The following is a 15,441-nucleotide window of genomic DNA, read 5'->3' on the forward strand; positions in this document are numbered from 1 at the left end:
TCCTTCCTTACACAGGATCAGAGAGGGTTGCCTGCATGAGTCCTCTGAGAGGGCAGAATGTGCGTAGTGCCCTGGGTTGTTCTTGGCATGCACTCTGTGGGGGCTTTCTGAGAACGTTAGGGTTCTGGTCCATACCTTCTTAAAGAGCTGGTGTGTCAAAGTGCTCCCGAGTCCCTGCACAGGTATACATTTTATCTGAATACTGTTTTCAACCCAGTGTTTCCACTTGAAGAGCGGGAAGGCAAAACGTGCTACTGAGCTGGAAATGCAGTTATGCAGCATTTGCACTTACTTGTTTTCTTCAGTGGAGTGTGAAGATGAACTGGTTGTTGGATCTCTCATCAGAATTCCATGATGAAAATTTGCTTTGATGTAGGGGAGTGTTGAAAAGCTGTTGGCCAGATCTCCCTTAATGGGACAATGCTGAGAGAGATGAACTTGAGAGCACAGTGCCATAAAATAATAAAAGAGTAATCTCCTCCCATGGATGTAGAGAGTAGCAATCATAAACAATTTGATTCCAGTCCTTTGCTATCAGTCTTACAGAAGAGAAACAGGACTGAGGAATTGTAAAGAGTGTGTCTGCCATTTGTACAGAAAATGGAAGACGGACAGTTTTCTTTTTCCATATTGAAAAGGCCCTATGAAGAAGCAGAAACAACCCTTTTTTTCCCATATTTGCCTAGCCTCATTTTTGTCCTACTCGTGTAGCCTTTAGTTCAGTAAGTACAAGAGCACTGTAATCTTTAATATATGTGTGCTCGTGCCCTGCAGTTAATGGTGTGACCAGCAGAAAGAGTTAGTTGTTCAGAATTGTGCAGGCAGAGCTGGGAAGGGAACCAAAATATCTTGAAAACCAGGTTAATCCACAAGATACCATTTCTTTCAGGAAACATTCTCTAATATCATTAACAAGCTTTTAGCAGACAGCAAGCAGATAGCAGTCAAGTATGACATGGGTGACTATGTTAGGCTCACCTGTGTGTAAGTATCCATGTTCTCTCTGCTCACTGTATGAAAAAGTCATTGGGAAAACTGAGCAGAACAGCTAGTTTTGCTTTTAAGCAGTTTTTGTTGTGCCTTCTTCATGCAGTTTGATTCTCACATCCCTCCTCCCTTTGTTGTAACAAATAGCTGAGCGTTAGCATTGTTTTACAAATCAGAGCAAGAAATCTGACTTACAGCCTGAAGTGTAATACACAAAATACTGCTAAGAGATAAGATTTTGAATGTACTGAAGTGTTGTGGTTTAACCCGGCCGGCCGGCAGATAAGCACCACACAGCTGTTCGCTCACTCTCCCCCCTCCCTCTCTAGGATAGGGGAGAGAAACGGGAAAGTGAAGCCTGTGGGTTGAGATGAAGACAGTTTATTAAGACAGGAAAATAATAATAATGGTAATAGTACTACTAATAATAATGTGTACGAAACAAGTGATGCACAATGCAATTGCTCACCACCCGCTGACCGATGCCCAGCCTATCCCCAAGCAGCCAGCCCCCCACCCCGGCTAGCCACCCCTATATATTTTTTAGCGTGATGTCAGATGGTATGGAATACCCCTTTGGCCAGTTTGGGTCAGCTGTCCTGGGTCTGTCCCCTCCCAGCTCCTGCTGCGCCCCCAGCCTGCCCGCTGGCAGGACAGAGCGAGAAGCTGAAAAGTCCTTGGCTTAGTGTAAGCACTGCTCTGCAACAATTAAAACATCAGCATATTATCAACACTCTTCTCATCCTAATCCAAAACATAGCACCCTACCAGCTACTAGGAGGAAAATTAACTCTGTCCTGACTGAAACCAGGACATCACTGTCACATACAACTGAAACACAAATCATGTTCTAAGGTGAAAAAAGATTATTCTGAAGCTGTCAGTGGACGTGACCAGAGGTTGGGGGGATGCAAACCCATGGCTGGGAGACCGCACAGGCCTTCCCGTGGGGCAGCAGCAATGTGCTGAGTGCGCAGGAGGTAGGTCCCAGTGACTCATCTGCCTTTTCTGCAAAGTGCTTGTTTCTCTCCTTCCTCCTGCAAAGCTCACGGTGATATGTCAGGCTTCTAGGACAGGAGCCAGTGGAAGCATGCAGTCTCTTGACACACAAATTCTGGCCACCATGAGAGAAGCTAGCTGAAGGATATAATTGCTGCTCCTTTCTGCAATTGCCAGGGTGTGACAGCAGATAAGCAAGTGCATTTCCCATCTCCTCAGTATGCACTCAAAACACCAGTAACACTGTTTTGCTCTGTAATTGTGATGGAAATAGGAAACAGGCATTTTGATTTTTACAGAGCTAAAGTACATGCTGCCCAGGCTCTGTCAAAACCAAGCTACATGGGAAATCTTACCTTACCTCACCTCGCAGGGGTGTCTGCAGCAGTGCAGCAACACTGGCAAGGCACAGTGCCATTTCTTGTCCAGACTAGTCAAGCCCTGTGGGGCATCCCAACAATGCTTAGAGCCTTTGGCCTACATGTTGGTCTCTGCCCCATGCCCACATGATGACAAATACAGCCCAGTAGCTCAGGACTCAGGAAAAAATCAACCTTTCTGCAGGCTTACTGTATTTGTTAGAAGACTGTGCCAAACTCATGACTGCAGTTGGATTTAGAGTGTCTCAATTAGGGATAAATAAGAAACACAAGCCATGAAACTTCACCTGGTATCTTCTCAGGTACTTGGAAGACTGTGTGTGGCAAAGTTTTTGCCAGTAAATTGCCTCCAGTCTTTGGAGCTCAGCACTGCTCCAGTTTGGCAGGGCCATGTATGTCAATACCTGCCTTTCATTTACTGCCTCTTGCTTGCTGTGTGCAAGGTAAGCAACTTTGTTGTCCCCACTCCAGTGAGTAGGGGTGACATGGGACCTGATCTGATAGGTGAATTCAGCAGGTGGCTGTCCCATGGTAGCAGACGTGAGAGATCTATGAGAAGAGCATGTTTATTATGGTGACCCTGTTCTCTTTTGCCAGGGGGCCGGTGGGCTTTGTGAATCCCAAGGGAAGAGGCATGCCTGTGTGCATCCCTGGGCTGGATCTCTCCCATACCTGCTCCTCTGCCACTCTTACTGAGGTGGGTCAATTTTTCTTGTTGGCTGGCAGGTGCCTCATTGCACTGCTCTCAATTGCTTTTTAGGGGCAGTGGTGTCTCGCCACACTTTGTGAGGAAAGCTGGGGCTCCAATGAGTTATGCGAAGCCAGGCACTGCAAAACTGCATGTTAGTACCATTTGCAAGGCTGCCTGAAAAGTTTTTTAATGTTGAAGTTCAGAGTGGTATGCATGGCATCTGGAGCAGAAAGGTTTCAGTAGCGCTCAAGATGGATTGTAGAACATGCAGCAGCTTTTACAACCTGCAAGCAGGATTACTTCAGCTGTCTCCAGCTTGCACCAGAAGTTTCACACCACTCTGTCAAAGGACAGATATAGATTACATCAAAGCTGCAGCAAGAGAAACCGCTCGTGGTTGCATCAATATGAGCCAGGCACGTCTCTTCCAATGCCTGAGGATTAATGGCCATTTTTATGGAAGCCTTGGATTAATGCAAATGTCATCACCTTGTAACTAAGACAGTACTGCTTTGTGGTATTTCCCCAAAGCTACCTTTTGCTTTAATAATCTGGATTTTGGAATTGCAGTACCTCCTTTAAATGTGATTTTCCACCCGTGTGGGTCCTCGAGTATGTTCCTAATCACGTTCGACCTATCAGCTGCTATCTTCAGTGCGGTTGCTGGCATTTAACCGGTATTCTATTTATGGAGAAAGCAGCTGCCAAACGGGAAGGAAAATCTCGCGCTCGTTGTTTTGTTACTGAAGTAACTCGCCCTGCAGTAAGCATGATAACCTTGTGAAAGACTGGGTGTTAGGACCCTGGAACGACCTGGGGAATGCGCACATCCAAACCGCTCGGACGCTGTTTTCCCAGCGCGCCTGTTGAAGCCCGCGAGGAGGAGCTCTCCGGGCCCGTCCCGCCGGCACGCACACAGGTACGGCAGCGCGGCAGGGCCCACCGCGGGGCCGGGCGAACCCTCGGCCGGCCGGAGGCGGGGGCCGGCGAGCGGGTGCCGGCCGTGGCGGCGCCCCGCCGGGCAGGGGAGTGGCCCAGGCCGGGCCTCCAGTGGCCGCCCGGACCCACTGAGCGCTGCAGGCCGCTGCCGAACCCCGGCCCCGCCGCCTCAGGTGCCCGTCGAGGCGGGGGCAATGAACGGCGCGGCCTCCCCGTCCCCCGCGGCCTAGCTCGGCCCGGCCAAGAGACGAGGAACGCGGCACCGAGCGGCCCCCGCCGGCCGTGCCGAGCTCCCCGGGCTCGGCGGGGGCGGGAGGAGGGCGGTGGTAAGGTGCAGGCGCATAGTCCGAGGGAGCCGGCTCCAGCTGGGGGGAGGGGCCACGGCAGCACGGGCCGGGTCGGGCCGGGCCCTGCGGCAGGCACAAAGCCGCAGCTCCTCCCCGCGCCCCGGCCTGGCCGGCTGCGGGCTGCGCTCGATCCGGGCCGGCCTCGAGAGGTGAGTGGGCGGTGGCTCCCCGTGGGCGTGGGGGAAGCGTCGCCCCCGGCCCGCCCGGGGCCGCGCCGGCTCTCTGGCGGGGGAAGGGCGCCCGGGGGTCTCCGGGGCTACCGTGGGGCTGGGGGGCGCTGCGGGCCGGGGCGCAGCGGTCGGGTCACGCGAGCCCCAGCGGAGCAGGCCCGCGGTGCCGGCTGCAGTCAGAGCCACCGGCCTGGGCGTCTGTGGCGCGCCCCTGACTGGAACGGGGGCTCCTGTCGCCCAGAAGGACGGCTCGAAGCCTCAGTTTCGGCAGTTCCTCTCCTTAATTACTTCCTCATAAGTGTTATTGTGCTAATGCATATCGAATCCCCCAGGTCTGACTGCAGAGGTGTAGAAAAGCAGGTGGTGTACTGGCCTCTGTCAGTGCAGCTTTGTCTTCTCATCTTTTCAGCATGCTCAGCTCTCCTGTGCTCTGCTCACCTGATGCCTCTTTAGGCAATAATACTTAAGCCCCTCTACACATTATCCCCTCTACCTAGGACACATCTTTATGTGCCTGTGTTCATGAGGGGTGGGCAGAGTATGGTTTCCACCTGGTATTTCTGTGCAGGCAAAAGCAGCCTTGATAAATGTGACAGGGCTTGGAGAGGTGTCCTTTTGCCATTAGAAGATCGTTTACGGAGAACAGCTGAGAGGCTTGTAAAGTGACTGGAATTAATTTTCTTTGCAGAACCACCCATTTGTCTAGGTGCAGGCTATATGGCTGGTGAGGCAGTGCTTAGAAGAGCAGTTAAACGGAGTTGCAGGCCATACGACTCTGCAGCAACTCCATGTTCAGTTTGGCTACGTCTGTGCTGGCTTTGTGAGTATTTCTGTGTTTTGTTGAGATGAAACATGCCACTATAGCTGCGGAGCAAAGCTCTTATAATTTTTTTAGGCCAGATTGGTTTTATGTAAATTTTCATTAGATTTAATGTTCTATTTAGCTCTAAAAATACTTAATTGTTGGGGTCTGTGTATTGAGTTAGTTGAGCAGTGTCCTGATTTCGGCTAGGATAGAGTTAATTTTCCTCCTAGTAGCTGGTATGGTGCTGTGTTTGGGATTTAGGATGAGAGTAATGTTGATGTCACACTCATGTTTTAATTGTTGCAAAGCCGTGCTTACACTAAGCCAAGGAAAGAAAGACTACAATAAGCTGACATAGAAAGACTATGATAAATTGTCTGTTAATCATACAGCTAAGCAGGAAGGCTGTACTCTGATTCTGAGGACACTCATGTGGAACAGTCTTTTGTATTCTGCTGTGTGTAATCCTAGGATGCATTTAATTTCACTGAGAGGATTTGTAGTAAACCTGCTGCCTTATTCTTTGTATTAATTAAGAACATCAACTAAGTAATAATTACCAAGAATTCCAGCAACACTGACTTTTCTCAGAATGATGGTGGAACAGCTACGTGAAACAAGATTCCCGAATGTTGCTAGGAATCCACTCACTGAGTTGCTTTTGAGGCTGGTGTGGAATATTTTCTTAAAGGGATTATCAGTAGATCAGTTTGTTTCTGTTTGGTAAGCTTGTAAGCATTTAAATCTTTTGTTTGCTGGTGTCACTTCCCGCTGGGTTTAAGGATCAGACTGTGCTGTTGGAAATGGGCTTCCAGGGTAAGGTAAGTCTGATAAGTCAGTCTGTGAGGATTTGTTTGTGCAGTAGCAGTAATATAGGTTTCCTCTTAGGCTAAGGCTTTGAAAGGACAAGTAATATAAATATTAGCCTACTGAGAAATTAATCACATTAAGCTGCAGGAATTCACATTTGCTTGAGAAACTTGTGTTGAACATCTTGGAAATCCAAGAAAGTGTAATCACTGCTAGTGAGAGTTCTGGTGGTTAAGGTGTGGGTTTGGTGTTTTTTCTTGTTTTTTGAACAGTTTGGATTCCCTTGTGTCAGGGCCGTGTCATGTCAGTGGCGTGAGGCTATGCTGGTAACGTGTCCCTGACTCAGTTTGACAAGGCATGCCAGAGGGTCTCTTGACTTAAGCACATTGCTCCAGTGTTCTTTGCACAGCCCATCAGCTTTGTGTCCTTCAGTCTAACAGCAAACCAGTGGGGGTTATGTGGCCATCACCTCTGTGAAACTCTGCTACTGCATCCTTTTTCCTAGTTCTCTGAATCATATAGCCTGTGATCAGCCACATGAAGATTTTGGTATGTGGCTAACAAAACTAGGAAAGTTGGCTCCTGTTGCTCTGAAATATGTCTAAAGTAGAAGACAATTAGGTTTGTTTACTTAAGGGGATTTGAGGGACTTTTTTTTTTAATTATATGATAAAGATGGATCAAAATACAGTAATTACTGAGGCAGCAAATGGATACTGTGGTTATTGAAATTTTCCCCAAGGAGCTAGTGCTTATTTTAAAAAACATGAAGGCAAAACAGTTCTTCCAATACAGAAGCTAAAGAGCTTCTGTTGTCTAGCAGACTAGTGTAGCCATTGCGTTGTAGTGATCAGTAATGTAATTTATCTCCCATCAGTGGGAGGGAATGGATGTAGTGGTATTTGTAGCAGGCATGGTCTCAGTCCTTTTCTTAACAAGTGCTACCAAGCTGCAGTCACTGCTTCCGAGCCTACATGATTACTGAGTGGCTTCAGATCAGGAGCTGAAAGGGGTTGAACAGCAAAGTTGTGGCCCTGCCTTCCATAGCAGAGAGCGAGGCGTGTCAGTGAATAACATGCAGGAAACTGGCACTGTGGTCATGTGCACTGTAGGCTCCATGGGTAAACAGCATTCACCCATGGATCTAAATACTTGGCATACCATGTAGGTCTCCAAAATGAGATTTGATACCTCTCATCTGTAATAAGAATGTATCAAGATACGTGTATTGAAAAAAACAAACAATAACAAAAAAAAACTGTTAAAAATTTCTTACTGAAAGGGAAGAATGCTAAGCAGAGTCAAGTGTTGCCAGTTAAAGCATTTGTTTTGTTCAAGTCATTTATCGTTCAATTGGTGCGCACTGGGAGAGGGGACAGTACTGTAAATATTTGGTACTCTGTGTTAGATTTAGTCATTTGGTAATGAAACACAGAGGTCGTGTAGAAGGAATTGGATGGATATGAGACTCTTATTTCCAATACGTGTCTGTTTAGAACATAGCAAATAAATGCCTCCTGACATGCAAAGTGCTACAGCAAGACGCTTAATGCAATACAGTTATCACATACTGTTGAAGCAGTATAGTCTTACAGAGCACGTTACTGAGAGCTGGAAAGGATGCTATGTCCACTTGTTATCATTTATGGCGCTTATGACCTAGACTAGGACTATTATTGTCATTAGTTCTATCTGATATTCTACCACCTGATTAGTTACCCAATCCTAAATGACATTATGGTTCAACCTACCATAGTTGTTTGGGAATCTGAGTATTTACAGTTTGAGCAGGACAAGGAGGAAAGACTGGCAGGAACATGGAATTTTCTGTGTCTCAGCTGCCATGAGCTGTAGCATGGTTTGTTTGTGGAACGGCAGCTGCTACTGCTTCACATTCTTGGCTGGTGAATCTGAAGTGCTGATGTGGCCTGGTCCTGCTTTTGGTCTAGTCCCCACATGATATCAGTCTGTTTTAATTTGGCTTAAGCCAAGGACCTCTTTTTAGGTGGGCTAAGACAAACATGTACAGACTTCCCTCTGCCTTCCTGTTCCCTAAAGTTGCAGAAGAAATGAAAGGTGATAAAGGGCCTTTCAGATATCACGGTGACTCTGAGCCCCTGACTGTTTCCATGCTGGAAAGGGCCTGCTTTGGTTGGAAAGACAAAGGTTAGTTAGCACAGTGTGGAAGCACAAGTCCTTTCCTCAACTGTAGCTGCTGTACTGTTTGACCTAGTCACAGCATCCCTTGTGAAAAGCGTGCTTAAAATGTATACTTCTTTGTTAACAGGTGTCCTTTGTTAACAGTTGTAACATGTGGTGTCCATGGAACCAACATGGTAATACTACAGCAATAGGGAAGTGTTCTGGCAGCACAGGTCATTCTGAGTAATGTTACCCTATGGCCTGTGCCTCATCAGAGAGGACAAGAAATGACTTCTCAGGCAGCAAGCATTGTCCCGGTAGGTGTGCTCCTCTGGACTGCCTAGCTGAGAGGACAGGGCTTGCAGCTGTGGGTGCTGGCTGATAGTGGCAGTGACAGCCTCTGCCTTCCTCAGCTGCTGTCTGTGCCTCCAACAGGCAGCCTGATCGTGCCAGCGGGCCTGGTCTGGTCACCCTTTTGTTGCCCCTTTCCTCGAAGCAGAGCTGACCTGCTTTTTCCTATCCGTAGGGTAGTGTGGCTGGGGAGAGTGCTTGTGTGAGAGTTGGGCAAGGAGGAGACGTATGAAGGGGCTGGTGGCTGAGGAGGGAGTTCTTTGGTTCCACAGTGTGTAGGTAGAGTAGGGTGTTAACCAAATCCTGCATCTGGTGCCCAAGGATACAGTGGAAAAGTGTGGTAGGAGTTTTAGGACTGAAGTGTAATTGCATTTTTTCAACCAAATGTTTCTCTTTTTTTAAATATATAAAGCAAAAGGCAGAGTAATGTAGCCTAAAAATCCAATAATTTCTAATACTTGGAAAGTTCATTACTTATAAGAATGGTTCTTGAATCAAAAGAGGATGGGCCTAATTCTTCTCTTTACATTAATTTTTATATTCACATAGTTCTATCAACTTCAAGGGAGTTGCTCATGAATTTATGCTGTCAGTTGTGAGTGCTGAATTGGTCCTAAGAGTTTGGTGTTATCCTTGTAACGTGTTGCCGATTGTAATTTTTATGAGCCTGCATATGTAGAGGCCACACTTCATTTTTTCAAATCAAGTTGAAAATTGTTTTGCAGGAAGGCTAAAAGCGTACTTCTGCCTACGTTGGTTTTTTTTCCCTCATATATCGTTTGTTGAAAGCTTGCTGAAAGATGTATGTGTATTCTCAAAGAGAAGTTACTAACGCTGGATGTCTTGTAAGATTGATGGTTTACCCGTTCATAGTGTTGCTTAGTAGAACTTGGAGAATATTAAACTACTATACAATCCAAGTTAATTTGATTTGCAGTTACTTGAACATAGTACTCACAATACAGAATGTCTTGCTCCAGTTGTAATAGTATGTGGACTTCAGTGCTTTCCTCTTGAAAGGCTGAGGAGTGAATTTTAGTGGTTCAGTATGACCTGTAGGCATTGTATTTGATTCTTTTAAATGTTTGTATGTAGGTAGGGATTCTACCATCAGTGTGAATATGAGAGAGAAGTACGGAGATCTTGCCATGACAGTGAAAGTAGCAAAAGGAAATTATCAGGGTCTAACCAATCCTCTGACAGGAATCAAAGGTATTTTGTGATGTGTAATTATTTTATCATATATGATTTGCCAGCAGTGACCCTCTTTGTGTTGCATGTTATATAAAATGCAGCTGCATCATGGAGGATTCCGGTACATGAAGATGATGTGTGACAGGAGGCTAGTATGAGACAAAGGAACTGCATTTTCTCCCATTCTTGGACCAGGGTTTTTTAGATAGCCTTGTAAATAAAAGTTCTTGGAAGATCTCTTACCTGTGACTTGTCTCTGAGGAGTAAAAGCCCTACTTTGCACGTGAGCAGACAGTGTCTTCTTCCTGAGTTCTGACAAGTCTGCTGAAATCACTGAATTATTGGTAAGATATTTAAATACTAAGGGACAATTCATTAACTGCAGATTATTGTTGCTCTATTCCAACCAGTAGAACCCTGTACGTTGACAATGAGGTAACTGTTAGCTTCCATCCCCAGGCTCAAGCTTAAAGGCTTAGAGGCAGAAACAACTTAATTTTTGAGGGGCTTCCCTCAAATGAGAGCAGTTCTTGCTCCTACTCCACTAGCTCCAGAACATGAATGTCTCTGGCCAAGTGCCCAGCACTGAACAGTGCTCTGAACATGGTCGCACAAGTGGCTTGTAATGGAAAAGAAAAAACAAAACTTCTGGGACTTTCTGAGTGGTTTTCTTTACAGTTTTTGCATCCAAAGTGATGTCTGTGACTTCTGCTTTATATTTGCTGTATACAGATCCATGTTTTCCAGTAATTAACTCCCAGGGTTCTTTGACCCTGACTTTGTTGAAACATACTTCCAGCATGAGAACAACCCAAAGAGTTTTCCTTTTGCGTGTGGCTTGCATTACCTATGTTAACATTCCCTTTCTTAACTTGCGTGCAGATCTGTAGCCTTGTTTTCCTGTTAATCCTTCACTTAAAATTTTCTCATAATGGATGATGCTTTTTGAGCATATGCTTAAAATATATTTAAGCACATTTAAGATTGAATGTGTGGAAGGCAATGGAAATGCTTGCTTGACTGTCTTGATTGTGTTCCTTGCAGAGCTTACTGGTTCAGATGAAGACTCCAAGCTGTGGAGCACATAAGCAGATCTGAAGGGCTGATCTGAATGAGTGGCAAGAGCAGACAGTAGTGAGTGCGTAGAGAAACCCTATTTGCTATAGTATAGTGTCCTCTTTCATCTTCCTACCCTGCAGATGCCTGGTCAGGTGCTTAAAGCAAAAGTTAAATGTTCTGGCACAATATTGCTTGCCTGATGCAGAGCAAAAGATAGGTTTGCCAGCTGTTATTTCCCAGTTCAATCTGTGCCCCTGGGCCAGTGTGGCAAGGGGCCGCCTTTTACGCTGGCTTCACGTTAATTCCATAACTAAGCCTTGTAATAGCTTTCGTTTAGGAAAAAGGCGCGGACTAAAGTTTGAGTATGCTTGCTGACTGGTCTGGACCTGCATGTGGAAGAAACTGCTCACCAATTTTTGCAGAGAAGTTCGATTTCTAAACTGAATTTCTCCTGGTTGTGTTTTTCTAAAAACATAACATAATCTTCACAACAATAAATATGTACTCCTCCTGCCAGCTGGGGCCTTGGCATGCCTTTATGTATAACTTCCCAAGACTGCAATTCCTTATGAAAAGTTAGATGTTGGCAACACTGAGATGCCAGTATTTGGTAAGCTGTCATGGTAAGCTATTTTAGCTATGGCTGATTGTGGATTTTTTTTTAATTGCTTCAGTGTTCAGAGTAGTTAATTGAAGATGGAAGACCATAATTTGAATGCTTCACATAGCTTCGAAGGAGGAAGCCAGGGTCTGTGTGCTGTGTTTGCTAAGGGCCACACCTGTTTGGTTTGTCTGTCTGGAAACCTTTGGGGTGCTGCAGGTGATTTAAATTGTCTGCATGTGTGCCACAGTATAAACCCTGCTTCATACACTGCTTTTATAAGGGTCTAGAGACAGCTCTTTAAAGTGGTGGTTTTGGAAGTTAGTAAGTGTTCAATGAGAGTTGAGTTTTGGAAGGTGTGATTAGAAAATATAAATTTTCAGTCCTGTGACTTTTACTGCTGGTAGTTTGAACTTGACTGACTTAATAGCTGTGGTAAAACTCATATCCTGAAGTGTTTCTCCGTGCTGTTAGAGCAGGGAGTTCCTGCTGAAGTCCTTGCAAACTGGTTATAAATACTTGACAAGCTAGAGAATTATCTTTGAGCCATGAGTAAATCTTTCCACTAGTTAAATATGTTAAACTTATAAAGCTGTTCAGTTAAGTTGTTCGCGTATGTGGGTCAAGACTGCCGGACCCTCTCCAATGGCATGGAAAGATTCCATCTGTGCCTCCCCTGCCACATGAGAAATGGGCCTTGGCTTTAGTTTAAACTGGGGTAGAATCCCAGAAACTTTATTATGACAAAAACAACGAATACTTAGTGAACAGCAGCAAAGTTTGAGTGTTGCCAGCTTATCGCGAGGAGCTACATGGAAAGCCTTGGTTCTAACTCAAATCAGTGGTCTTTGTTTTGCATAGTAAATGCTTTACAAACTGCATTGCTTGGAATGTTCGGATTATCTGACCAATTCAAAACAAAATCGCCATCAAGACAGCAGTAAAACTTCCTTTGCTTAATTCAAACTTTGTGTAATGGTTCCATAAAAATTTTAATTAATAATTAAGTTGTTTTACTTTGGTAAATGCACAGCTCATCCATTTTGGCAGGGATTCCCTACAAAGATACTCTCATCATTTGTTTTGCAACATGTCCCTTAAAGTACTTTATTGCAATTTTTTTCTAGAAGGTATGGACTGCCAAGAAAAATATTAGTTTGTTAAAGCGTGGATTCATTTTTTTCATCATCTGTATGAAATATGTTGTTTCACCCTTTGGTATTTCATGAGTGATGGCACATGTTAGCTATTGCTTATAGTGTCTTTCCCTTACGGTTAACAACAACTCTAGAAGTCAAGAAGTTTGTTTTGGCTCTCTTGCATGTCTTGTTCCTTGCTAACGTTAGTATGTTAACACATGCATGCCCTTTTAGCAGACATACCGGGCATCCTGCTTTGCTGATGGTTATTTTCTGTCATGCCACAGTTTAATCTTGTGAACCATGTCATTCACTACTCCACAGTGAGTTGGAGGCATGCTTTGTTTTTAAATATGACAGCCTGAGAGCCGCTTTGAAGCTTTTTAAATTTATGCTTGACTTCAAGACAAGGAATACATAATATTATGTCTGCTTTCACTGATGTTCTGTGTGTTGCTTGTATAATGTGTGTTTTGCTTAAGGCTTAGAGTTATATTACGTGTTTTAAGAATGGAAAGTAGGTAATAGTTGTCTTTCAGTAGTTGATGATAATGTTCTAAAAATGCTCTAGTCATTCTTAGTTCTAGCATTGACCACCTAACAAAGTTCAGTGCAGGTTTTTAATCGTACCACAGGAATGCAGAATGCAAAACTAAGGAAAAGTCTTGGCTTTGGAATAAACACACTACTCAGTTTAACTGCATTGTTGGGCACAGACATGAATTGATTTGGATAAAGAATTGAAGAAGGTAGTCTTAAAATATCAACACGCTGTTACTTACAACCTTTTGTGTCACAACTAAAAGCATGTTTTTTTATCAGTGTAGTTAAAACTTGTGCTGGCGAGCAACATCTTGGCCATGATAGGAAAATTCCTTGGTTTGTTTTTTTTTTCCTTTGTTGAACCTTGCAGTTTCCAAATGTGGATGGACATTTCATTCCCCATTGATAAGGATTCTGTTGATAAGGAGGCTTCCCTTCAAGGTAGGGACAGACTGGCTACAAGCATTTCCTGTGTCAAGGCTCTTTGTGCCCTTTGAGACCATCAGAATGGGAAGATACCATTTATTTCACTAGCAAATTCACTAGCTCACTTGGAGCACTTCGCTGAAATGTGATGCTTGAAAAGTCCAGTGAATTTAAGAAAGTTAGATCAGTGGTACAGTTTATGCTCAGCAAACTTTCCACTCAGCCAGGTGTGTATACTTTATACTGCTGTGTATATTTATACCTAGCTATGTATGGTCCATTAGTTTTTCTCTGTTCATAATTTTCTTAACTGATGCAATTTGTTAAATGAGCTCTAATGCAGTGTAGGCCATTAGATTGCATTTAACTCTTAAAACTGTGGTGAAGATTGTAAGCAAATAAAACACTAAGTCTAGTGACTTAGTGACAAATGAAGTTTAACAAGAGCAAGTATAGAGTCCTGCACCTGGGAAGGAACAACCGCATGTATCTGTACAGGTTGGGGGATGACCTGCTGGAGACGAGCTCTGCAGAGAAGGACCTGGGGGTCCTGGCGGACGACAGGTTGACCATGAGCCAGCAGTGTGCCCTGGTGGCCAAGAGGGCCGGTGGGATCCTGGCGTGCATTAAAAGGAGTGTGGCCAGCAGGTCAAGGGAGGTGATCCTCCCACTTTACTCTGCCCTGGTCAGGCCTGTGTCCAATTCTGCACTCCCCAGTATGAAAAAGACAGGGATCTCCTGGAAAGACTCCAGTGGAGGGCAACAAAGATGATATGGGGCCTGGAGCCCCATATGAGGGGGTCTTTCCCTGTGAGGAACGACTGAGAGACCTGGGTCAGTTCAGCCTTGAGAAGAGAAGACAGAGGGGGTCTTATCAATGTTTACAAATATCTTAAGTGTGGGAGACAGAGGGATTTGGCCAACCTCTTCGGTGGTTTGTGGGGATAGGACAAGGGGCAATGTCTACAAAATGGAGCACAGGAAGTTCTGCACCAACATGCGAAAGAACTTCTTCACGATGAGGGTGATGAACAGGCTGCCCAGGGAGGTTGTGGAGTCTCCTTCTCTGGTGATATTCAAGGCCCATCTGGACGCCTGCCTGGGCAACCTGATGTGGGGAACCTGCTTTGGCAGGGGGGTTGGACCCGATGATCTCTAGAGGTCCTGTCCAATCCCTTCAATTCTGTGATTCTGTGACTTTCAGGTTATATAGGTTGTTCCTGGCATCTGTAGAGTGTTATTTGTTCTGAGTGTACAATATCCAAAACAAGATATCCCGTGTGAATTTTTGGAAAAGTTAATTATGTATGATATCTAAGTAATGCAACTTTTCTCCTCAACTGAGGAAGCAGGACCATACCGCTGTGAATCTGGGGAGGAAGACAGTTTAGTTTTATTACTAGCTAACTGGACCTGAATGTATGGCCTTAAGTGCTACCAGATAGAGATATCACTGCAAACTGTGCAACTAAGAGACAGGTCCCTGTGGCTCCGAGTGTATCTGCTGTCTTGCCTTCTAACCTTCCCACTTCTATGCCAGTAGCCCAACAAGCTTACGTATGTGAACATATTTTCTGTCTCCCACTAGCAGCTACACCGCTTAGTATTCAAACTCGGAGTGAGCAAGTGAATCAGTTCCAGCCTTTCTAGAAGATTCTGACCTAAGCTTTTGGAAGAGTTAGTTTGGGTACAGTTGATTGCTAAGGCCCCACTAAGTACTTGCCAAGCTTCCAGCAGCACCGGATGTTCTGCAGTTGCAGCAATACCAATAGTGAGCGGGGTGTGCAACAGTTCTTAAAAAACATCTGCAAGTTTACCGCTCCAGGCAGGGCTGTAACAGCCCAAGTTTAGACGTTCC

General features: G+C 45.0%; 1 protein-coding gene across 23 annotated transcripts in view; it reads left to right on the forward strand.

Moving 5' to 3' along the window:
• RIN2 (Ras and Rab interactor 2) overlaps positions 1-15,441 on the forward strand; it is a 344,774-nt gene that overhangs the window by 255,018 nt on the left and 74,315 nt on the right. For 4 of the 23 annotated variants that reach the window (XM_080584967.1, XM_080584972.1, XM_080584976.1 and 1 more), the window contains exons 1-2: positions 4,353-4,492; positions 5,202-5,333. The exons of 14 other annotated variants lie outside the window; for them this stretch is intronic. Coding sequence is in view for 2 of the 9 variants with exons in the window: in XM_080584964.1 (XP_080441090.1) it covers positions 3,878-3,976 (99 nt within the window). In the remaining 7 variants the exon portion in view is untranslated. 5 more of the 23 variants (XM_080584968.1, XM_080584969.1, XM_080584966.1 and 2 more) reach the window with 5 other exon arrangements.

This window comes from Anser brachyrhynchus, assembly GCF_964034855.1.
Source record: "Anser brachyrhynchus genome assembly, chromosome: 3".
Classification (NCBI taxonomy): Eukaryota; Metazoa; Chordata; class Aves; order Anseriformes; family Anatidae; genus Anser; species Anser brachyrhynchus.